Here is a 24361-nt window from a genome sequence, read left to right as displayed (position 1 = left end):
GCACTTCTGACCACACAGACCTATCCACCCATCACCACGATCAGCACTAGGTAGGGACCATGCTCATCCCAAAGCGAATGAAAGAAAGCAGCCAACAGCCTGCCCCTGACGTTTCTTTAGGAAGCTGAAAACTTTCTCCCTTCTTGGCTTGCATTATTAAGGTTCCTTCCCTTCCCGTTATTAAAATCACAGACTCAAAAGGGTGGGCAGGACTATGGCCTGAAGGCATTTTAATACGCTGAGTGGGCACTGTCACTCACAGCCACTGCCAAGGAGGCCACATTGGGGGCATAACCAATGTGAGGGGTTTAGATGCTTTATACTGCGCTCCTGTTTTTCTGAAAAATGATCTGAGGCCCACCTACAAGCACTTAACTCTAAGTTCCTGTAGTGGTACCTTAGCCCCTTGGTCCCTCGATCTGTGATTCTGTCTGCTATAGGATCCAGCTTATTTATTACCTGAGTCAATTCTGTGTCAGCCCATCAATAAGAAGAGACTGTCTCACTCTCTGATGGCCTCCAGGGAAGAATATGTGGTAGTGAGTTATTCTTTTTTTTTTTCAATGGAGGAGGAACCTTTCATCATTTTGGCGTGTCTATATCTAGGGACTACCCATGCTGGTCCCACCTCAGGAACTTTAATATAGTCTTAAAACTGTTGTGTATGTAAAGAAAAAGGAAGGTAGTAACTGTCAGTCTTTTTCTGTCATTTGTCTTCATTTGGGGCACGCCAGGGGCATGGCTCGGTTTTATTCGCTTCTTGGGGTTGCAGCTGTTAGAGATGTAAGCACTTGCCTTAAAAGTATTTGTATTCAGTAGAACAAGAGGTGTTTTGCACTCCTAAAATATACTTTATTTCCATTAGTATTAATTAATGGCCTACAACATGGTATGAAACTCTTCTATATGGCTTATTATTGCTGTCTTTAATGCTGTATTTACTAATTTGACTGGCTATTAAGTGTTATAACCTGGTTCTGACCCAACACAGATTCATTCTCTGAGAGTGGTTAATTCTTTCCTCTGAGACCTGGGAGGCAGGGATTAGTTGCGGCAAAAATCCTGTGGAGTATACACATGTGCCACAGGGGAAAACTATCCCTCAGTGGCAAAAGGGTTAATTAAGACATGCAAGGAAATAGATTTATTTTTCCTCTTTTATTCAATTCTCTTTACTTTAGGCCAAAATGAATCTGGAGTTGCTGTCCATAATGAGAGAATATACTTAGTTGGTGGATATTCGATTTGGACAAATGAGCCTCTGGCTTGTATCCAGGTGAGTGGTTGAAGTCCTCTTTTGAAGTTCATTCAAGTGGTTCAGTGAGGTTATTTTTTTGCAGTGCTGAATTGAAGAAAGAGAATATTTACATGTAGAAAGAAGACTGAGCTCCTTTGTGCAGCTAGTTCAGCCACTAAACTTCATTCTGCATCCTAGAAATGATATCTAATGATTGAGTCCTGTTGAAAATAAAGATGGGAATGAGCTTTAACAGTAATATAATATATACGGGATGTGGGGGAAGTGGAATGCCTTTCCCTTTTTTATAAACCAAAACCTGTTGAAATCTTGGTAACAGTACTTCCACATCTGCAAAACTTATTTTCTGTATATTCCAATTCATTCATTTAACAAATGCCCCCTATAATGGTGTTCTTTCCTAGCATTAGTGAGTAGTCGTGTTTTGTGACTGGTCTGAGGGGGGAACCTCTGCTCCCAGAGTATCCTTGGCACATCAACATGTGAGCAGCCTAGACTGGGCAAGCTGCTAGCTGGGCTGTTCAGAACAGCAATGGCTGTTGTTGATATATATAGTCAAGGTGGTATTATTTATGATTTTTTTTTTTAAACAATTCTTACCAGAGCTGTTTTTCTACTTTGCGTTCTCTGATAACATATTGACATGTATTAGCCCTGACCTTTCCCTGATCCCCAGAAAAATATATCATTATAACTATTCATAATATCTAACTTCATCTTTGTGGGAAGATTTTAAATAGATGCTTCAATGTCTTTAATAGTGGCAGGACTATTTGAGCTATTAATTTCTTTTTCACATCTCATAAGGTATGTATCTTTTTTTCAAGAAACTTTCCCATGTTTTCTAAGTTTTCAAAAATGTTAGTATATAGATACTGAGTTCGCTATATTCTACTTTACATTCGTAATATTGCTTTTTTTTTTTTTTCTTTCCTTCCATTCTTGATCTGTCTTGCCCAAGATTTGTCTGGGGATTTTTTTTTTTTTTTTTACTTTTTTAAATTTTTTTTTAAATTTTATTTTATTTTTAAACTTTACATAATTGTATTAGTTTTGCCAAATATCAAAATGAATCTGCCACAGGTATTTTCTACTGTTGATAATAGATAAGTAGTTTTAAGTTAGCAAAGGTAGCATAGAAATGAATATTTAACAGGCTTGTCCTGATGGATGTAGTTTATGATCTAACAGAGGGAATGTAATGTGTTAGTTTAATGTATACGACATGATTTTATATACCTATACATTGCTAAGTAATCCACAGTAAATTGAACATCCATTACCTCACATAGTTGCACATTTGTACTTTTTTCTTAGGAGAACTTTTAAGATTTACTTCCTTAGCAAGTCAAATATGCAATATATTATAGTCAACATTCAGGACATTGTATCCCTGAACTTATTCTTATCACTTTTTTGAGGTATCTTTTGACTAACTCACCTATTTCTGTCACTCCCCACTGCTTGCCTCTTGCAACCACCAATATGTCTTTGCTTTCTATGAGTTCAATTTTTTTTTTTATTTCACATGTAAGTGAGGTCATAGAGTTTTGTCTTTTTCTGACACATTTTTTTTTTTGGATTGGCCAGAAAGTTTGCTTGGGTTTTTCCATAAGATGGTACAGAAAAACCTGAACAAACTTTTTGGCCAACCCATTACCTAGAATGATGATGCCCTCAAGGTCCATATATGTTGTTGCAAAAGGACTTCGTATTTTAATGTCTCCTTCTATATATATGTGTGTGTGTGTGTAGATAGATAATTATGTCACATCTTCTTTATCCATTCGTCCATAAGTGGACACTGAGGTTATTTCCATGTCCTGGCTATTATATACAGTGCTACAGTGAATAGGGTACAGATGTCTCTTCATGATACTGATTTTGTTTTCTTTGCATAAATACCCAGAAGTGGAGTTACTAAATCATAAGGTATTTTTAACTTTTTGCAGCAACTTCATACTTTTTTCCAATAGTAGCTGCATCATTACTAGAAAGCATTATAAAGCTAGTGGATGAAGGTGATGGAATTCCAGCCAAGCTATTTAAATCCTAGAAGATGATGCTGGTCAAGTGCTACCCTTAATGTCAGCAAATTTGTCAGTTTTCATTCCAATTCCAAAGAAGGGCAGTCCCAAAAATGTTTAATCTCCCAGACAGTTGTGCTCATTTCATGTTAGTACGGTTATGTTCAAAATCGTTCAAGCTAGGCTTCAGCAGTATGTGAACTGAGAATTTCCAGATGGACAAGCTGGGTTTAGAAAAGGCAGAGGAACCAGAAATCAAATTGCCAACATTCGCTGGATCATAGAGAAAGCAAGGGAATTCCAGAAAGACATCTGTTTCACCTACTATGCTAGAGATTTAGAGTGTGTGGATCACACAAACTGTGGAAAATTCAAGAGATGGGAATATCAGACCACTTTCCCTGTCTTCTGAGAAACCTGTGTGCAGGCCAAGAAGCAACAGTTAGAACTGGACATGCCACAAAGGACTGGTTCCAAAGTGGGAAAGGAGTATATCAGGGCTATATATTGTCACCCTGCTTATTTAACTTATATGCAGAGTATATCATAAGAAATGCCAGGCTGGATGAATCACAAGCTGGAATCAAGATTGTTGGGAGAAGTATCAACAACCTCATATATGCATATGATACCACTCTAATGGCAGAAAGTGAAGAGGAACTAAAGAGCCTCTTGATGAAGGTGAAAGAGGAGAGTAAAAAAGCTGGCTTGAAACTCAACATTAAAAAAACAAAGATCATGGCATCCGGTCCCATCACTTCATGGGGAATAGATGGGTAAACAATGGAAACAGTGACAGACTTTATTTTCTTGGGCTCTGAAATCACTGCTGATGGAAACTGCAGCCATGAAATTAAAAGACATTTGTTTCTTGGAAGAAAAACTGACAAACCTAGATAGCATATCAAAAAGCAGAGACATCACTTTGCCAATAGTGATCCCCCTAGTCAAAGGCATGGTTTTTCTAGTAGTCACGTATAGATTTAAGAGTTGTACCATAAAGAAGGCTGAGCACCAGAGAATTGATGCTTTCAAACTGTGGTGCCAGAGAAGACTCTTGAGAGTCCCTTGGACAGCAAGGAGATCAAAGCAGTCAGTCCTAAAGGAAATCAACCCTGAATATTCATTGGAAGGACTGATGCTGAAGGTCCAATACTTTGGCCACCTGATATGAAGAACCGACTCATTGGAAAAGACCCTGATGCTGGGAAAGACTGAAGGCAAAAGGAGAAGGAGGTGGTAGGAGATGGTTAGATAGAATCACCGACTAAATGGACATGAGTTTGAACAAACTCTGGGAGACAGTGAAGGACTGGGAAGCCTTCTGTGCTGAAGTCCATGGGGCTGCAAAGAGTCAGATACCACTTAGCACCTGAACAACAACAGAGCTACACCAATTTACATGCTTTCCCTACCGAAGGTGCACAGGGTCACTAATCATGGACACTAATTAACTTATTACATCTGGTTTCCCAAACAAATCTGTTTTCAAAAAGATGAAGGAGTACATGTGTGTATCTTAAGCCACTGAGGATATTCTAGAGTAGCCTCAGGATTAAGGTGATTCTGAAAGAGGCAGTTCATACATTTTAATCAAAAAAATTTTAATCAAAGCTTGTGTTAATGGAATAAATTTCATCTCTGAGATTGGACAATAAAAGATCCTAATGTATCTGTTTAAAAAAATAAGCATTATGGGTAGTTCTGCATTCCCATAGTCACTTTGAAGTACCACATCAATCAATCATTTGCAAAAGCTGTGTTTATTTCCTTGGCTGGCATGTTAGTCCCACAAAGCACAGATAAGCAGGATAAAGGCTTTTAAGAGCCTTTATTATTTGTAGATAATAAGTTCATATAAGCATATGAGTTGTCATTTAAAGAGAGGCTTGGAATGTTAAGTCTTCATGGATAACAGACTCATCACATATCTTCGATTTTAGCTACTGACAGCTGATTATAGGTTACATTATCATTCATTCTAAACCATGGCTGTACAGTCTGAAGTATTTATTTTTTGGGTGACTACAGAACTATTTATTTTGGTTCATTAACAGTAAATATGTTGATGGTTGAAGAGACTGCCTACATGTTCGAGCCATTTCCTTCCTACTTTCTGGAAGAATATCCAGCAGAGAAGATAATGAGAGACTGAAATAGTATTTATGAGAAGATACTGACTAGACAGTAGAAATTCCTGAGTACATGTCATCAGGTTGAAAATCACAGGAGCCAAGACAAGAGGGTGGAGTAGAGGACACGAGCTGACCTCTTCTATGGAAATACCAAAATCACAGCTAACTGCTGACCAACCACTGACGCATGCTGGAAGCTACCAAGATACCCTGCATCCATAAGACGGTGGGAGGGGTCAATTGTGATGAAGTTCAACCCCATACATGCCAGGTGGGCAACCCACAAACCCAAAACTAATTATATCACAGAAGTTCTCCCACAGGAGTAAAAGTTCTGAGCCCCACATCAGGCTCCCCAGCATGGGCGTCTGGCAACAGGGGGAGCCCCCAGAGAATCTGGCTTTGAAGGCCAGTGTAGTTTAGTCACAGGAATTTCACAGGACTGGGGGAAACAAATTCCATTCACGGAGGGCACTCACAGAGTCTTGTGTGTACCAGAACTCAGGAAAAAGAGTCACTGTCCTTGTATGAGACTAGGCCAGACTTACCTGCTAATATTGGAGGCTCTCCTGCATGGGGGGTGGGGGGGGTGTGGCCGTGAAGTCAGAATGGTGTAAATCACTGCTGCGGAACAATAAAGGATGAAAAGAATAGTCTAAGAGACCTCTGGACAATAGTAAATGCACTAACATTTGCATTATAGGGGTCCCAGAAGAAGAGAGAGAGAGAACAGACCTGAGGAAACCTTTGAAGAGACAATAGCTAAAAACTTCTCTAACATGGGGAAGGAAACAGTTACCCAAGTCCAGGAAGCAGAGAGTCCCAGGAAGGATAAATTCAAGGAGGAATATGCTGAGACAGTAATAAACTGACAGAAATTAAAGGCAAAGAAAAAGTGCTAAAATCAATAAGGGAAAAAAATAATGTACAAGGAAACTCCCATAAGGTTATCAACTGATTTCTCTGCAGGTAAGAAGGGAATGTGGCATGATACATTTAAACTGATGAAAGGGAAGAACCTACAACCTACTCAACAAGGCTCTCCTGGAGATTTGACAAGAAACCAAAAGCTTTACAGATAAGCAGAAGCTAAGAGAATTCAGCACCACCAGACCAGCTTTGCAACAAATACTAAAGGAGCTTCTCCAGGTGGAAAAGAAAAGGCCGTGACTAGAAACAGAATTATGAATGGGAAAGCTCACTGGTAAAGACAGACATACAGTGAAGGTAGGAAATCATCTGCACACAAATATGGTATCAAAATCAGCAATTGTGAGGAGAGCACAAATGAAAGATATTGGAGATGCACCAAAAAAAAAAATTACAGGCCAATATCACTGATGTGAACATAGATGTAAAAATCCTCAACAAAACATTAGCAACAATACATTAAAGGGCTCATACACCATGATCAAACGGGGTTTATCTCAGGGATGCAAGGATTTTTCGATATCTGCAAATCAGTCTGTGATATACCACACCCACAAATTGAAGAATAAAACCCATATGATCATCTCAATAGATGCAGGGAAAGCTGCTGATAAAATTTAACACCCATTTACAATTAAAAAACTCTCCAGAAAGTAGGCATAGAGGGAGCCTACCTAAAATAATTAAAGGCCATATGTGACAGACCTACAGCTAACATCATAATCAACAGTGAAAAGCTGAAAGCATTTCCTCTAAGATTAGGAAAAAGACAAGGATGTTTACTCATACCACTTTATTAAACGTAGATGTGGAAGTTATAGCCATGGTAATCCAAAGAGAAATAAAGTGAATCCAAATTGGCAAAGAGGGAGTGAAACTGTCACTGTTTGCAGATGACATGATACTATATATAGAAAATCCTAGAGATGCTACCAGAAAACTACCAAAGCTTGCTAATGAATTTGGTAAAATTGCAAGATACAAAATAAATGCAAGGAAATCTGTTGCATTTCTATACACTAACAATAAAAGATCAGAAAGAGAAATTAAAATAATCCCACTGCATCAAAAAGAATAAGATACTTAGGAATAAATCTAAGGAAGCTAAAGACCAGGACTCTGAAAACTGTTAGATGCTGATAAATTAAAGATGATACAAACAGAAGATATACAGTATCTTTGAATTGGAAGAAATCAATATAGTTATTAATAAAATGACCAATAATACCCAAGACAATCTACAGATTGAATGCCTTCCCTATCTAATTACCAACAACATTTTTCACAGAACTGGAACAAAATTTTTTGAAAAATTTATATGGGAGCACAAAAGCCAAATAGCCAAATCAATCTTGAGAAAGAAAAGCAGAGTTGGAGGAAAGAGGTTCCCTGACCTTCGGACAGTACCACAAAGCTATAGTCATCAAACAGTATGGTACTGGCAGGAAAACAGAAATATAAGTCAACAGAACAGGATAGAAAGCCTGGTCAATTATACACCAACGGTCAATTAATCTACAAGAAAGGAAGCAAGACTATATATACAATGGAGAAAACAGTTTCTTCAATAAATAGTGGTAGGAAAAATTAAATTACAGTTTTTAACACAATACACAAAAATAAACTCAAAATGGATTAAAGACGTAAATATAAGACCCAATACTGTACAACTCCTACAGGAAAACATAGGCAGACCACTCTTTGATATAAATTGCAGCAGTATCTTTTTTGATCTGTCTCCTAGAATAATGGAAATAAAAACAAAAATAAACAGATGGGACTTAAAAGCTTTTGCACAGCAAAGGAAACTATAAAAAAAATCAGCAAAAGATGGCCCACAGAATGGGAAAAAATATTTGCAAATGGTGCATCTGACAAGGGATTTCCAAAATTTACAGACATCTCATGTGGCTCAATATCAGAAAAATCCAAACAAAAAATGAAAAGACCTAAATCTGTGTCATCTGTCATAGATGGTCACAGATGACCAAGAAGCACATGAGAAGACACTCAACATCATTAAAAATTAGAGAAATGCAAATCAAAACTACAGTATCACCTCATACCAGTCAGAATGGCCATCATCAAAAAGTCTACAAACAGTAAATGTTGGAGAGTGTGGAGGAAAGGAAACCCTGCTACACTGTTGGGAATGTAAATTGGTACAACCAGGATGGAGAACAGTATGGAGGCTCCTTAAAAAGCTAAAAATAGAGCTACCACATGATCCAGCAATCCAACTCCTGGGCATGTATCTGGAGAAAACCATGTTTCAAAGGATATGTGCACCCTAATTTTCATTGCAACACAGTGTTGCAATAGCCAAGACATGAAATCAACCTAAAATGTCTATCAACAGAGGAATGGATAAAGAAGATGTGGTACATATATACAGTGGAATATTACTCGGCCATTAAAAAGAATGAAATAATGCCATTTGTAACGACATGGATGGACCTGGAGATTATTGTGCTAAGTGAAGTTGCTGCTGCTGCTAAGTCGCTTCAGTCGTGTCCGACTCTGTGTGACCTCATAGACGGCAGCCCACCAGGCTCCCCAGTCCCTGGGATTCTCCAGGCAAGAACACTGGAGTGGGTTGCCATTTCCTTCTCCAATGCACGAAAGTGAAAAGTGTAAGTAAAGTCGCTCAGTCGTGTCCGACCCTCAGCGACCCCATGGACCGCAGCCTTCCAGGCTTCTCCGGCCATGGGATTTTCCAGGCAGGAGTACTGGAGTGGGGTGCCATTGCCTTCTCCCTAAGTGAAGTTAGAGAAAGTCAGTTATCATATGATACCATTCATATGCAAAATCTAAAAAAAGATGATACAAATGAACTTATTTACAAAACAGAAACAGACTCACAGATTTAGAGAACAAATTTATGATAACCATGGGGGGAGAATCGAGGGGGAGGGATAGGCTGGGAGTTTGAGATTGACATGTACTATGTTTAAAACAGATAACCAACATGGAGCTACTATAAATCACAGGGTACATGGCTCAATACTCTGTAACAACCTAAATGGGAAAAGAATTTCAAAAAGGATAGATATATGTATAACTGAATCACTTTGTCATATACCGAAAACAATCAACATTGTTAACCAACTATACTCCAATGTAAAATAAAAATTAAAACAAAAAAAAAATTTTTAAGCTCCAAAACATTGAATAAATTGAGATATGATCTGTGAAGGAAAGAAGTATAGGCAAGAGTGGAGAAAATAGTATAGATGTTAAAAATATCAAAAGTTTAAGTTTTTTTTAATAAGTCACAAATATGTAGAATTCTTGGATTCTAAAGGCATGGCTGGCTAAGACTAGTGAAACTCACACTTAAATAGTTCACAGAGTGGTCTGTTAACATCCAGAAGGACTCGTCTTTTTTTTTCCCATCTTGAAAATACCAGCCAGTAACCTATTAGACTGACCCTTCTGGACTCTCATTAAAGTTTATTTAACTATCATTTGTAGGATTCAGCCACACAGGGATGAAGCATGTCAAATGTTGAGAAACCATACTTTTTTATCTTCTTTTCTGCTGTGTGACTTACCACAAACCGTTTAACCCATTATGAGGACAACTGAAACGAGAAAAGCTGAGATGCTCTTAAATTATAAAGATTGGGCTTTGGACTTGTTAGTAATACTTATGCATGGAAAATGTTAAGTCCTGAGGAGTCAGGTGCTCTTGTTTATTCAGTGGGTGTGTAAGCAAGCAGCTGGCACAGAGCTTGACTCTAGTCTGGTAGGTATCCTGTGGATGACAAGCATAAAGGAGCAGCTGCCTAAGTGATTGGTCTGTGCTGTCAGATCACCTCCACTGCTCTTCACTTACGATTACTTCTTTTTGGCTGGAGGATATGCTGCCAAGTTGGCACTTCCTTCTCCCCAATGCCTTCTCTCTGCCAGCTTTCAAGGGAGCGTTTTGGAGAAAAACCACCAACCCTTCGTTCTCCCCGTCTTACAGATTAAATAAATTACATCTGCTCAGTGGCTTCCCAGGTGGCATAGTGGTAAAGAATCTGCCTGCCAATACAGGGGATGCAAGAGACATGGGTTCAATTCCTGGGTCAGGAAGATCCCCTGGAGTAGGAAATGGCAACCCACTCCAGTATTCTTGCCTGGTGAATCCCATGGACAGAGGAGCCTGGTGGGGTTACAGTCCATGGGGTTGCAGAGTTGGACCTGACTGAGCACGCACATAGGCACTTACCATACGCAGTCTCTCTTGGTCCAGGAAACCAGACAAAAGTTCTCTGGATGGGTGACTTCAGCTTTTGTGCTCCAAAAATGTATTCAGTTGGGGCGGGGATGTCACAAAATGGCATGAAATCCTTATTCTTTTTTGGGTTGCAACTCTGAGCCAAAAAACTGGCTCTACCACTTATTAGCTATGTGACCTTGAGTAAGTCACACAGCTAGTCAAATTCACAGGGTGGGGGAATAATACTTGTCAAATTGATCTTGAAGTTTCTCCAGGAAAGAATACAAGAATTACCAAGAAATGCTTGAAAATGAATGAGAGAGACATGCCCTTACCCAAAGTAACTGTAAATGTGCTATTGTAGGAAGATACATAAATCAACAAAAGAGAACAAAGAAAAATCTGTATGTAGCATATATTGAAGTGATTTAAAATTAGTAGTGACAGGGCATATTGTTCAGTAAATGGGATGGGACAGCTAAATGTCCATTTGGGGGAAAAAAGCTACAGGTATGATCTTTTACTCTAGGCCTTACTGATGTCCGTCTTTATGGGCTTGGATCCCCAAATCTCAAGGGCCCCTTTCATCTGAAATAGTGCATTATTGCATTAAAAGCTTAAGAATTATCCACTTAGGTGACAGATGTGGGTGTAAGAGTGGATGGGATCACTGAAGAGTGCCACAGGGTCTGTGGTTGGAATGCTGGGGCACGTCTGCATTTAGGATGTGGCTGGAAGAAGTGGACCAAAGTGGCTGACACCAGGACAATATGAATGACAAACTGTTTTTTTAAGGTCATAGAACCCAAGGAAGGAAAAGTTTTAAATGAAGTTAGAGGAAGGTCGTATGAAGACAGGATAAGATGATTGAGGGCTATTTTTATGGGTTCGACAAGTATGACATGGCCAGCTTGTCTTATAAAAGAATCTTCCTAGTACTAAGATTAAACCAGAAATCAGTGAGGTGACAGCAGGCACTAACTAACAAAGATTCTTTTCCATATAAGGAAAGAGATGTAACTCCAGCTTAACAAGGAAATAACTGGGGAAAAATCTCCAGAAGCAACTGATTTTCTTGAACCTGTTACGAAGCTATAATATTCTCTGTGCCAGACCCTGCGCGAGATGATCTCACCAGTTTTCAGAGCAAAGCTGCAAAGTCAATGTTGTTTTCATATTGCAGATGAGGATTTGTAAGCCAGCATACAAACAACGCTTACTAGTTTGGGCAAGTTACTTAACCAATCTAAGGCCGTTTTATTAAAGGACGATAATGCTGCCTGCATCTCAACACTTGTTCTGAAGCCTAAATAATTATAAACAAACATCTATGTACATACACATAAATGTGTAGAATAGTATTTTACAGGAACTAAATACATATTTCTGGTACAACACTGTGAGGAAAATAGCAATATGTAAGATATAGTCATGTCAGCATAACTGAAATTAACTGCAGGTTCTCTTTCATGTGTACACAGCTTTATTTTGAACAACCACCTTTAACATACAGATTTTTCCCTTCCTTTGTAGGTACTGGATGTAAGTAGAGAAGGCAAAGAAGAAGTATTCTACGGGCCTAGACTCCCTTTTGCTTCCAATGGAATAGCAGCATGCTTCCTCCCCGCTCCGTATTTCACATGCCCTAACCTTCAGACTCTTCAAGTGCCTCATCACAGGATTGGCACTGTCTGAAAAGCCAGTGCTTTCTTAATAACTGTCATGAACAGGAGGAAAAAAAGCCTGACTTTTGAATACTGGGCATGAAAATACTCAGTGCTCAATGCTTCCTTGTTCTGTTTTCTAGATCTTATTATATTCAGATAAACATAAGCAAAAAATGAAGTTTTCTAAAATACACATTATTGAAAATGCCTGTCACTCTTCTCCGTGTGTGTCAATATACAGTATGTATGACTTTTACTGTGGTGTTAGCTTAGGGCCGACTGAGTGGTCTATGGGTCTTTAAAGCATTCTTTATACACCTTGTCTAATCAGTGCTGTCCAGGACACTACACTCTTAGTGAGGCAGTTTATTTCACAAGTACTGCCGTCAGTGATCTTCAAAAAAATTGTCAGTACTTAATATCTTTACTAAACCCTGGGTTTGTAATTTTTCTGTTAAAAATCCAACATTATACAACACTGCTGTATAAGCAGAGTACTCACCATTATGACATCATAAATTTTTAAATGCCATATTTTATTCAAGGTAATATGAATAACAGAAATACACTGGAATAGCAGGTGGAGTACCCAGATTTTTCACCTTGGTTGCTCTGTGACCTTGGCTTAACTTTACAGAGCTTCAAGTTTCTCACTTTTTAAGGAGGGCAATTATTGATTTACATATTAATTCAGAAGAACGTTGTGAGGATTGGGCAAATGCTCTGAAGTACTTTGCCTAAAAAAAAAAAAAAAAAAAAAAAAAATCACTCAAAATACAAGGTATTTTACTGTCTTTAGAACTTTGTAATTGAACCGGGAGATTATTTTTGAAGTTTAAAAATTACTGGATAGAACTTGGAAGACATACCATAAGATGATTCTGAAAAGCATGTAAAAGAGACATACTAATTAGAAAACAGGGAGTTTACCAAAGCCAAAGATTCCTAAACTTGTACAAACCCTTGCCTCAAATTCATTTAAGACTATTTAGTGAAAAGTGACATTTTAAAGCTCGAAAAAAAAAATTAGTTGGACTAATTTTGGTATCATAAAGTGCTTTGACATAAATTTGAACCTAGAATCAGTAGTTCTAATAAAAGTTTTTCCACTTTGTCAAAGGTTATGTCAATCTTGAGTGCTTGTGGGATTCTTCTCCATCACCAATACATATTACTACCATTTTTAATAATGCATAAGAATTTTTTAGGCTAGGTTTTTGGATTTGCTTCGTCTATAACAAAAAGTTAACAAATTAAACAACTCAATAATCGTATTTGAACATAAATTCCACAACTACAATGTGAGTTTTCCCCCTTTCTCTAATCTTGTTACAATAAATCACCTTTCTTAAAAGGAAGATTTCACTTTTATTCCTTGGTATAGTTTAAGCATTCAGCAATCCTTGGCTTATAGGAAACTGTCATTTTGTTCATGTAGCCACTTTTAGTAAGCAGAAGTGAATAAAAATATTTTTATCCTAAGTAGAGAAATCACTAACTTTATATATTATATAGTACCTAAAACACTTATTTTAAATATGTATTAAATATCAATATATTAAAAATAAACATAATTTTTGGCTGTTCAGATTAAGGGGGGAGGGGAGACTAGGGTAAGAAAAAGAGTAGTAAAATTTTAAAAGAAAAGATTTAAGTTTAGAAACAAAAAACCTTAGAGGAGTATTTGTACAGTTCTGAAAATTGATAATTGCTATTTAGAAGGAAAACAGAGTCTCTTTATAAAGTACAAACCATCTAAATTTTAAAAAATGCCTTACTTACAGTGTCAGGAAAGTGGACTCCAACATTTCAGAAATCTTTTCAACATGGACCTAAACAGTTATTTCAGATTTACTAAAATTTCTACTTGACACAGATTTCTTCCCTCCAGGAATTTTACCTTATAAAACAATCTATTTTTAATCCCAGATTCTCTACCCAATTATTAAAAGGGAAATGGTCTAAAAGTGAACTTGTTTGACTGATAAATGGAAAGGCAGCCTGAGATTATTCTAATTTCTGTGAAAACGTCTAACTACTCATTTAAAACAAATCAGTATATATTATCAAACCTTTCCTTGTATAGTACTACTCAGTAATAATTGTATAATTAATAATTGTATATAGTAATAATACTATACAATAGAAGTCGGAATTTTTATATAAATTTTACATAATTTTCAGAACCATAATTGTAAACAAAGAATAGCATCCAAAGTACAGCAACCCTTCCCCACAAAGAAAAAAATCCAGATCACTTATAATTCGATCCTGTCCCTCAAATTACCAATCATAAGAGCTAATAAGAAAAATTCTAGAGAACAATGGCTGGTCATAAAAAACAAAGTCCACTGAAACTATTCAAATACATGTTTTCTATTATAGTGAACTATTCTACAGTAATAAATCTTCCATTTTTACTCTTCAAAGACCATACCGTATTTGTATTTATTAATTTCAATTTCCATAAAACCATGAAACCTAAAACAATTTAAATATCAAGATTGTACTTTAAAAAAGAAAAAGCAGTAACACAGATATTTGCAGTGTTCTTACTCTAGGAGGAAAAGCCAGAAAAGACATGAATCTTTAAAATAAAGATAATGTATGTAAAACGCAATGAAATTCCTTAGATCTTTAAGAGCAAAATGCCAATTGGTTATTTTTAGGGTATTTTTCGCACCATTTCTCTGTATTTTCCTCACAGTTTAGCCGTATGTGTATTGTATACCCTCAGCCATTATAGTAGCTGAAAAATTAACTTTCTTTTGTTAAGGCAGAGTATAAAAGCAATAGGACTAAGTAAGATAAAAAATATTCCTCTAGGTAACATGGTTTGTTTTTATTTTGGTTTTCAAAGAGTCAATCTGTCATAAAAAGGAAGTTGAATAATCACAAGTGCAGTGTAAGTTGAATATATGCATTTTTATTATATCTCATTACTTTGTACACAAATAACTTAAAACGTGTATAAAATTAAAATGCCCGGAATTTTTCTAAAAGCATAATTCACAAGTGCAATGAACTGGGTAACTATCTTCACATCAAAAACTTCAATAAGCAGAAGTTGGTCAGTTCTAATCATTTGATACTGATTTTGGTAAACTTAACAATATAGTTTATCACAGAATCAAAATATAAATCTCATATCTTACATCAAATATGTGAAAGAATATACTATTTTGCTAGTTCCCCAACCGTTTTATACAAACAGAGCCTGTTATTTATACTAACATACTCTCCACTTGACTGACAATGCAGTATTTTTAACCCTAGGAGGAGGCAGCAGGAGATCGGTTTTTGGAAGATATAAGGTTTATGTAAAAAAAGAGTATGAATCAAAAACCAGTGGTTTAGAACAGATAACACAGTTTTTGGTGAAGTTTCTATGATATCTGCCTTTTATCTCTGAAACAAAGTGTTAAGTTGATGCGTAGAACTTAGAGAACGTAGTTTTCTTAAGGTTTTTCCCAACTGTAACAGCTTGTCAAATTCTTATATGATTATATAATCCTAAAAATAAAAACTGCCAAGATTCTATGAATGTATATGCAAAGGAGTCCATGTAATTAGTTATAAACAGTAGTTTTAACGATTTGTGATGAAGCACAGAAGAAGATAAAAATAACAATGTATAGTGAAAATACACACCTAACAACCCACAAATAATTTTTTTTACTTACCCCCCAAAACAAAAAAGTCAAATATGCTTAGTAAGAAAATAAAATTTGCTAGGGATAAGGAAAGATGTAAAAGTTTATACTGTGAAACTCTTCCAGTACAAACGCACTGAATACTGAATGATTTTGTATAGAGACAATACACCCATGTCGTCTTCTCCCCTATGAAAACCTAATTAAATGTTCAATTGAAATTTAAATCAAACCAAATCTGAGTGTCTAATAAAAGTCCTTTTCATCACCGTGTTGTCCTTCAATCATCTTTTACACTCCACCTGATATTTTAAAGAAACTGACTGGAATACTTATGTATAGAAAGTGAAAGTGTTAGTCACTGAGTAGCGTCCGACTCTACTCATTGCTACTCAGTGCAATGCTACGCTACTCTACTCAGTGTGAAGAGCTGACTCACTGGAAAAGACCCTGATGCTGGGAAAGATTGAGGACAGGAGGAGAAGGGGATAGAGGATGAGATAGCTGGATGGCATCACTGACTCAATGTACGTGAGTTTGAGCCCATTCTGGGAGATGGTGAAGGACAGGGAAGCCTGGCCTGCTGCAGTCCATGGGGTCGCAAAGAGTCGGACATGACTGAGCAACTGAACAAGTGTCTGACTCTGCAACCCCATGGACTAGCCCGCCAGGCTCATTTGTCCATGGAATTCTCCAGGTAAGAATACTGGGGTGGGTAGCCATTCCCTTCTCCAGGGAATCTTCCTAACCCACAGATGAAATCCAGGTCTCCTGCATTGCAGGCAGATTCTTTAGCATCTGAACCACCAAGGAAGCCTAATATGTATATTTTAATTTTCCTATTTGAGGATCTTAAAGTTAGGTTTCTGTAGAAATGGTGGTAAGCTGGCAAACTGAATGAGGCCCACAGTGTAGAATGAACATGTCATTCAGCGAAAGCAGCCAAGACAGCCTACTCTCCTGCTTGAGTTGAGTTTGGAAAGAGAACGTATATTGTCAGGGAGCAGGAATTCTCCTGACAGAAGGGCTTCAATGTCAGCTTACTAACAATGGGAAGTAAATGGAGGTCCTTGAGCAGCAAAGTAACAAAGTAGTCTTCTAGGAACATTAAGGTCAGAACTATGTCAAGAATAAATTTCAATAGTCCAGAGATAAGGAGCCGATTATAGTGCCTAATAAATTTGGATGCACATGATGGCAAAGAGAAAAAAATAGCAAGAGCTTGTACTGCTGACCAGATGAAAAGTGGGGAACAATGAAGAATCCAAGAAACATCAAGGTTAGGTGAACTGGGAAAGTGGTGTATGTTCTGGGTAGAAAATGACGGCAAAGACAGTGTCACCTTCTCTGGAAAAGAAGGTGAGAAAGGCAGCTTGACATGTTGCCCTGAGATTCCAGGAGAATCCAACTAGATGTTTAGAGAAAAAGCAGTACTAGATACAGATGTGAAAGATAAAGTTATTAGCTACCAGAAGAATGTTGAGACAGAGCAGGTGAAGGGCCAGATCTTACCAGTGGGGAGAAGAAGGGAAAATGTGTATGTAGGAAGAAGCAGTTATCGCTGAGGAAGGGATGAGAAGAAAACAGAGAATGCGATGTCACACAGGTGCCAAAGCACAAGGGAAATGAGAACACATTCCAGATTTGACCACAAGAGACTGGCTTACCTTAACAATGGTAGAAGCAGTCACCTCAGATATTACAGGGATTTTAGGGGAAAAAGAACATTAAGGAAGCAACTATAAGACTATTCTAAGTCTGGGAATGGAAAGAGAGAAGACTATAGAAATAAGGGTCAGTGAAGATTTTTAAGAAACGGAACTGAATCATAAATTTTCTTTTTTCTTCAACAAACAAAACAGTTTAAAATTTTACTGATTCACAAATTAAAAATATATATCTACATATACATGTTACAGACTTTCTTGTTACTGAGTTTTATGTATAAATTTATTAATATACACAGGTACATATCCTAATACAGGATTTAGTAACAGATTTTCTTAACCCTTAAAAAGTTTCATAAGCTAAGAGCAAGATTATCTAAGACATCTTTATTAATTTCCCTTGGGGAGGAATACACACACACACACACACACACACACACACACACACACAAATAACCCTTTAAAGGCACTCCATTAAATATTTTAAATTTCAACTGCTAAAACTTGTAAAATAATACATCATTAGTAATAATACATCATTAGTAAGTCACTATTATAATGACAAGAAATTCATTGCTATGAAGTCTTGCTGTTGCTCCTGCTGCTAAGTTTCTTCAGTCATGTCTGACTCTGTGTGACCCCACAGACAGCAGCCCACCAGGCTCCTCCATCCCTGGGATTTTCCAGGCAACTGGAGTGGGTTGCCATTCCAGGCAACTGGAGTGGATTTTCCAGGTACTGGAGTGGGTTGCCATTTCCTTCTCCAATGCATGAAAGTGAAAAGTGAAAGTGAAGTCCCTCAGTCGTGTCCGACTCTTCGCAACCCCATGGACTGCAGCCCACCAGGCCCTCTGTCCATGGGATTTTCCAGGCAAGAGTACTGGAGTAGGGTGCCATTGCCTTCTCCGGCTATGAAGTCTTAAGTAACCTTAAAGAGGCTTTTATTCATCCTATTTATTGAATTAGTTTATTTAGGGGTAAAATAGACCATTTATAAGTCATGCAGTCCTTTAGACTTTACAAATTCCAATAAGGAAAGGTCTATTAACTAACTATAGTTTCCTGACTGCAGTGCATGTAAAAGATACTTGAGCCAGAAAAGGGGTGAAAATGTTTTCCTGAAGGAATAGTGAAACCATGATAAACACTAGAGGCCCCAGAAGAAAACAAGTTATTTCAAAGTTAGCAAACATGACATGTAAGAAAACACTGAAAAGAAGTAGAATCATTCATCTAGGACATACTGTTAGAAAAGAACAAAACTGAGAAGTTTCTTTACTTTTGTGCATGAGATACAGTAATCATGGCTGTATGCCTAACAATGTAGGTCACCAAATACTTTCACATACATTTTAATTACATGATTATAAATTGGCTATCCCACTGATTCTTACCAGAACACTGTGAAATTTCAGTAAGTATTATTACTCATTTTTCTCCATGAGGAAATTAAGGCTCAGAAAAGATTAAGAATCTGCTCATGGTCACAAAGTGGAACTGGGTTTAAGACCCACATGGGTTCTCAGCACTAAGACTGGAACTGTTTTTACCAAATAATGCTCACTAGAAAAAGGAGTCAAGGACAATGCCCAACCCAGTAAAATAAATCTGAAATTTCAGATAATTAAAGAGTTGAGAAATGAACTGCTACAGGAAACTAAGCTGGTTCCCTGCAAATATGTAAGATGCTAGTTCATAAGAGGCTGTAGTTGAAGAGCAAGTGGATAATTCGGCTGACTTTTCAGAACTCTCCTGTTAATTTGTAACCTTAAAAAAGTTCCAGAATATTATTTATTCTCTTTTTAAAGGCTCTTATTTATCCTCCTCTTGATATGACAACTCCAAAAGAAAGGATGAATAGAAAAACATCTGGCAACTGTTGAACCCCAAGTATAAACACTGTTGCTGCTGCTAAGTCACTTCAGTCATGTCTGACTCTGTGCGACCCCATAGATGGCAGCCCACCAGGCTCCCCCGTCCCTGGGATTCTCCAGGCAAGAACACTGGAGTGGGTTGCCATTTCCTTCTCCAATGCATGAAAGTGAAAAGTGAAAGTGAAGTTGCTCAGTCGTGTCTGACTCTTCACAACCCCATGGACTGCAGCCTACCAGGCTCCTCCGTCCATGGGATTTTCCAGGCAAGAGTACTGGAGTGGGGTGCCATTGCCTTAGCCCAAGTCAAAAAAAAATTTATATATGTATCTGTATAATCCCTTAGCCAGATTCAGTTTCATTTCTCAAGAGTTCAGTGTGCTCTGAAAGAATTTTATTAACTTGCCTCAAACATAGTATAAAAAAGGATAACAAAGACACAGTCCTATCTCCTGACCATTCCTCAAAAGAAACCAAACAATAAAAACAAGCAAACAAGAAAGCAACCAAGTAACAAAGCCAGCATAGGGCAGCCAGGTAATGTGAAATAGTGTTATGATTTAACATAACTTGTAAAGAAACAAAAAACAGAAATAAATTACTTGCAAGGCAGAAAGTCACACTACAATAAAATGCCCATGGATCAATCAGTACAAACCTGCATAGACACACAGACAGCACTCCCGGACAGGAAAACTTTAAGTTTCTTTAGTTTAACTAAAACTGCTTCAAAACAGAATGCAGTTTTACCAAGTTCCAAAGATTCTATAACATATTTAATTAACTTTTATTTTCTTATTTATATACTTTATACTTACAGGTATGTACGGAAAAGATCCTATAAAGTATCTTTAACAGAACATTATACAATTAATAAAAGTAGGAGTCAAATGGCACAAAGTGGCTTTAGGTAGTTATAATTAATGTTGAGGATGAAATCACAACATAGATTCAATATGATCATTTTCCAGTCTCTGTATCTCATCTTGTCCCACTTGTCCTAGCTGAGATAAAAGTTTGCTATAGGCTTCCCTGTAAAGACAAAAGAAAAGAAGAGTGAGATACATGTTTATTGCTGCTGTGCAGTTGCTGAATCGTGTCAGACTCTGTGAACTCATGGACTGCAGCACTCCAGGCTTCCTGTCCTTCACTATCTCCCAGAGTTAGCTCAAACTCATGTCTATTAAAGTCGGTGATGCCATCCAACCATCTCATCCTCTGCAGCCCCCTTCTCCTGCCCTCAGTCTTTCCAGCATCAGGGTCTTTTCCCTTTTAAAACAACCTCTCTGGGACATACAGACTTATCCCACCATGTTTCATTACTCTAAATAGTCCACCACTATGTTCAGTCATAAGCCTATAGGGAAAAAAAAGAGCCTGTATCTATTTTTGACCAAAAGCATATTATCTAGTTGAGTCACTAACCCTATGCACTGGAACAGACTCCAAATCTTTATAAATGGGAAAATAGGCCATTACTAGGAAAATGAATCAAGATTTCATAATCATTGTCCAAAAGGATATAATCAAATAATCAAACATACCTCTGTGCACTATTTCTGCCAAGGCCCCACTTCCGCTCTGAATTCTTCAGAGACTGAGTAAGGGTAGGAACCAAGTGGATAACAACCTGCTGGTCCAATGCTGCTACTGCTTCTAAAATGCTGTAAATCTGATAGTCATATCTCATACCATAATCTTCAATAAACTGCCTGAAAGTAAAACAGGTTACTTAGAATTACTCTTGGGGCAATTACTTGGGCTAGTATCTAGCCAATTATAGCAACAAGCTGTAAACTGAATGCAAGAAAAATCACTTTATGTAAGATTATCATAAGGATCTATGATAGACGCCATACAGACTGCAACTTGAAAATAAAGAAAAGAAATGGCTTCAGCGTGAGCCATGACCAGAGTGATGGCATTAAGAGGGAGAGGGAAGAGTTGGAATCCCAAGAGGAAGAATTAACAGGGAAAAATCTAATGCCAGAGACTTTTCTGCTACACTTTGCATGTGGTCAATCTGGATGGTAAGGGTGTAAAAGAGACTAAAACAGAAAACGAGTCCAGTTTTCTGGTTATTTTGTTTAACTTTTAGTTAATTATTCCTATCTCTAGATAAACAGTATTTCTATGATGAAAGCAAGTTACTTCTAAATAATTTCTATATTCCTTAATTGAACAAGAGACTTTAGACCCACAGAAGAATAAAATATGAAGAATATATATTTATAAAGAATATTTATATAATTATACATTATATATAAAGAATTATATATTTTAATTGTAAAATTTCCACTCTCCCCACCTTCGCCAAAAGTCACCTAGCTTAGTAAACTGTACTTAACAAACATGTAATTTTTGTTCATATAAAATCCTTCCTTGTCTCTTAGGGTTTTACAGTTTTCTTAAACCCAGTATTTATTTCAAATGATCACAATTTTTATATTCTGTAAATAAACTGTGAACAACTGACAAGTCCCAACTACATGATAAGAAAGAAAGCTGAGGAATCAAAAATCCCGCACAGAATGAAGGAAATGGACCCAAACTATTTAACACAGTGGTGCTATGGTAGAGATACATGAAATGAAGCTCAACGGGTAGAAACTATGAGGAAGATACACTTTAAAAGTACTGCTTTAACAGAAAGCCTAAGATTCTATATAGTGCAAGGCAGGAAAACAGAAACAAAACAGAAAACGTTCTACAAGTTGCAGTTATTCTTACGAAGGAACAACGGATCTGTATATAAAGTCTGTGCTTCACAATTTACATCCAGTGGAGCTCTGGGGGTTCACGGCATCTAAAGTGAACAGGAAGACCAGAGACAGGCACTTCCACACTGGCTGCTGAGTAGCACGTTTACCAGCTCCATAGCCTGTATACCTGTCGCTATGACTCACGTTTTCCACTTTTTCCTCTGAAACACATGCAAGCATCTTCTTACTAAATTCTCAGGTAATGTAAAGTCATTTTTCTCCCTAGTAATTTTATTTTTTAATAAAACAACAACATAGCAGAACTACTGCCAAAAATATAATAATTGAAACTACAAACAAGTAGTAACACATTATGTTTTGGATAATTAGTTATTTAGAAAACATGTTGACTGTCAAATGGCTGGCAATAGTCTCCTTGCCAGTTGGCATATTTTCCAGTTACCTAAACACAGAAGTCAGCTGGGCGGCAGGTTCTCCTCCTGACCCCACTTGGCAGGCTCTGACCATGCATTGCAAGTTCTCGGTGGCCAGCCTTTTAACTAGGAGGGAAAATTACAGCATTACACACTGTGCCTGAATTCACCATCTGGATCCTCATTTTCATGAGCACTCTAGATTTAGAAAAACATGTTGTTTTCTTAAAGTATGTACATGCTTTTTTATTTTTCAAAGTGAAATAGTTATGAGCTTTTGTTCTAAAGTCTCCCTATCTTCCATTTTAAGAAAATACAAAACACTTGAGGCTATTTTTCACGTGACTGAAAAAATACTGTAACTGAAAAAATACATGTGAAGATATGCCTTTCTATCAGAAAAGAGTTCGTATTCAAAACATTCGACCATCCTAACACTGCAAACTGTCACACACTGACAACAGATAACCTTTAATACTTCCGCTTACAGATTGATTTTTTAAATTCATATTCCTTCCATTCACAAATACATATGCAGTAAATTAGAAAATATCCCTTCCATTTACAAATACATATGTAGGAAATTAGAAACTACCAACAGTTCATCTGTTCTTAAAATTAGATTTATATATTTGTTGTTCAGTTGCTAAGTTGTGTCTGACTGCGACACCATGGACTGCGTATATACACAAATCCATCAGTTGATGGTCTACATATATATATAAAATCAACTACTGTTGATGCTAATTTCCTTTTTAAAGATAGCAAAGTTACAAAGAGATCATTTACATTCTTTCAGTATTTAACCAAATCCTTTACAGCTGTGCATTTGTATATAAAATGGTAAAAAAAAAAAAAAAAAATCAAGAAAGAACCAAAAATTCACCATGTTCCAAGTGTTAATTCATTTTTTATACTGTTTTTGGCATATTAAATATAAGTAGCTGGGGAGAAAAATTACTTTCTCTAAAGAATAAGAAAATCTTCAGAAACTGTAATCCACTATGGCAATGCACAAGAACCTAAATTAATTAAGCAGCAGATAATGTTTTCCATAGCATGAGGATAATGGATAAGGAAGATATAGCATACTTGTCTTTACTGAACAAGTAAGTTCTCATATCAGATGCAATTCTAGAGCCAGTATAAATGATTCTTCTTAAAGATGCTTCCTTGAAAAAAACCCCCAAAATCCACAAGTTCTTTTGTGGAAAAGTACCAGAACATGAAGACATACCCCTCATAAAGTATTAAAAGTAAGCACTGTTTCTTAAAAATAACAGATTTAGGTATAATTCACATATAAAAACTAACCTTTTAAAGTGTACAGTTCATTGGCTTTTAGTATATTCATAAGAATTGTGAAGCTATCACCACTATCTAATTTCAGAACATTTTTATCACCTCCCTCCAAAACTTTACACCTATTAGCAGTCATTCCCCATGTTCTTCCTCCCTCAGTCCCTGGAACCACTGATGTACTTTTTGTCTCTATGGATTGTCTATTCTAGGAATTTCATATAGATGGACTCATACAGATTTGGTTTTATGTATCTGCCTTCCTTTCCTTAGCAAAATGTTTTAAGGTTCACTCATGTTATGGAACATGTTAGTACTTCATTCCTTCTCATGGTCAAATACCATTCCATTGTATGGACTTACTTCATCTGTTTATCAGTTCATTAGATGATTAGTTGATGGATATCTGGGTTGCCTCCATTTTGGCTATTACGGGTAACACTGTAGTGAGCATTAGTGTACACGGTTTCTAAAAAAATCTATCCTCTTTGTTTATTTCTTTAACTGAACT

The 24361-nt window shown here is 37.0% G+C and overlaps 2 protein-coding genes across 7 annotated transcripts in view; one reads left to right on the top strand and one right to left on the bottom strand.

Moving 5' to 3' along the window:
- Positions 1 to 16145, top strand: part of KLHL32 (kelch like family member 32) — a 218441-nt gene extending 202296 nt beyond the window's left edge. For 4 of the 5 annotated variants that reach the window (XM_027551368.1, XM_027551366.1, XM_027551367.1 and 1 more), the window contains 2 exons: positions 1182 to 1276; positions 12091 to 16145. In XM_027551368.1, coding sequence (XP_027407169.1) covers positions 1182 to 1276; positions 12091 to 12252 — 257 coding nt within the window. In that variant the 3' untranslated portion in view covers positions 12253 to 16145. Of the gene's footprint in view, positions 1 to 1181; positions 1277 to 6389; positions 6648 to 12090 lie in introns of all 5 variants that reach the window. The other variant, XR_003512614.1, reaches the window with a different exon arrangement.
- A 3532-nt stretch (positions 16146 to 19677) lies between these two features.
- The window catches only part of MMS22L (MMS22 like, DNA repair protein), a 125029-nt gene continuing 120345 nt past the window's right edge, over positions 19678 to 24361 (bottom strand). For both annotated transcript variants that reach the window (XM_027551364.1, XM_027551363.1), the window contains exons 23-25: positions 22581 to 22677; positions 20960 to 21127; positions 19678 to 20447 (exon numbers count right to left, since the gene is read on the bottom strand). In XM_027551364.1, the coding sequence (XP_027407165.1) occupies positions 20354 to 20447; positions 20960 to 21127; positions 22581 to 22677 (359 nt within the window). In that variant the 3' untranslated portion in view covers positions 19678 to 20353. The remainder of the gene's footprint in view (positions 20448 to 20959; positions 21128 to 22580; positions 22678 to 24361) is intronic.

The sequence above is a fragment of the Bos indicus x Bos taurus genome, chromosome 9, assembly GCF_003369695.1.
Source record: "Bos indicus x Bos taurus breed Angus x Brahman F1 hybrid chromosome 9, Bos_hybrid_MaternalHap_v2.0, whole genome shotgun sequence".
Classification (NCBI taxonomy): domain Eukaryota; kingdom Metazoa; phylum Chordata; class Mammalia; order Artiodactyla; family Bovidae; genus Bos; species Bos indicus x Bos taurus.
Note: the sequence above shows the minus strand (reverse complement) of the source record. Positions and strands in the feature narration are given on the sequence as shown.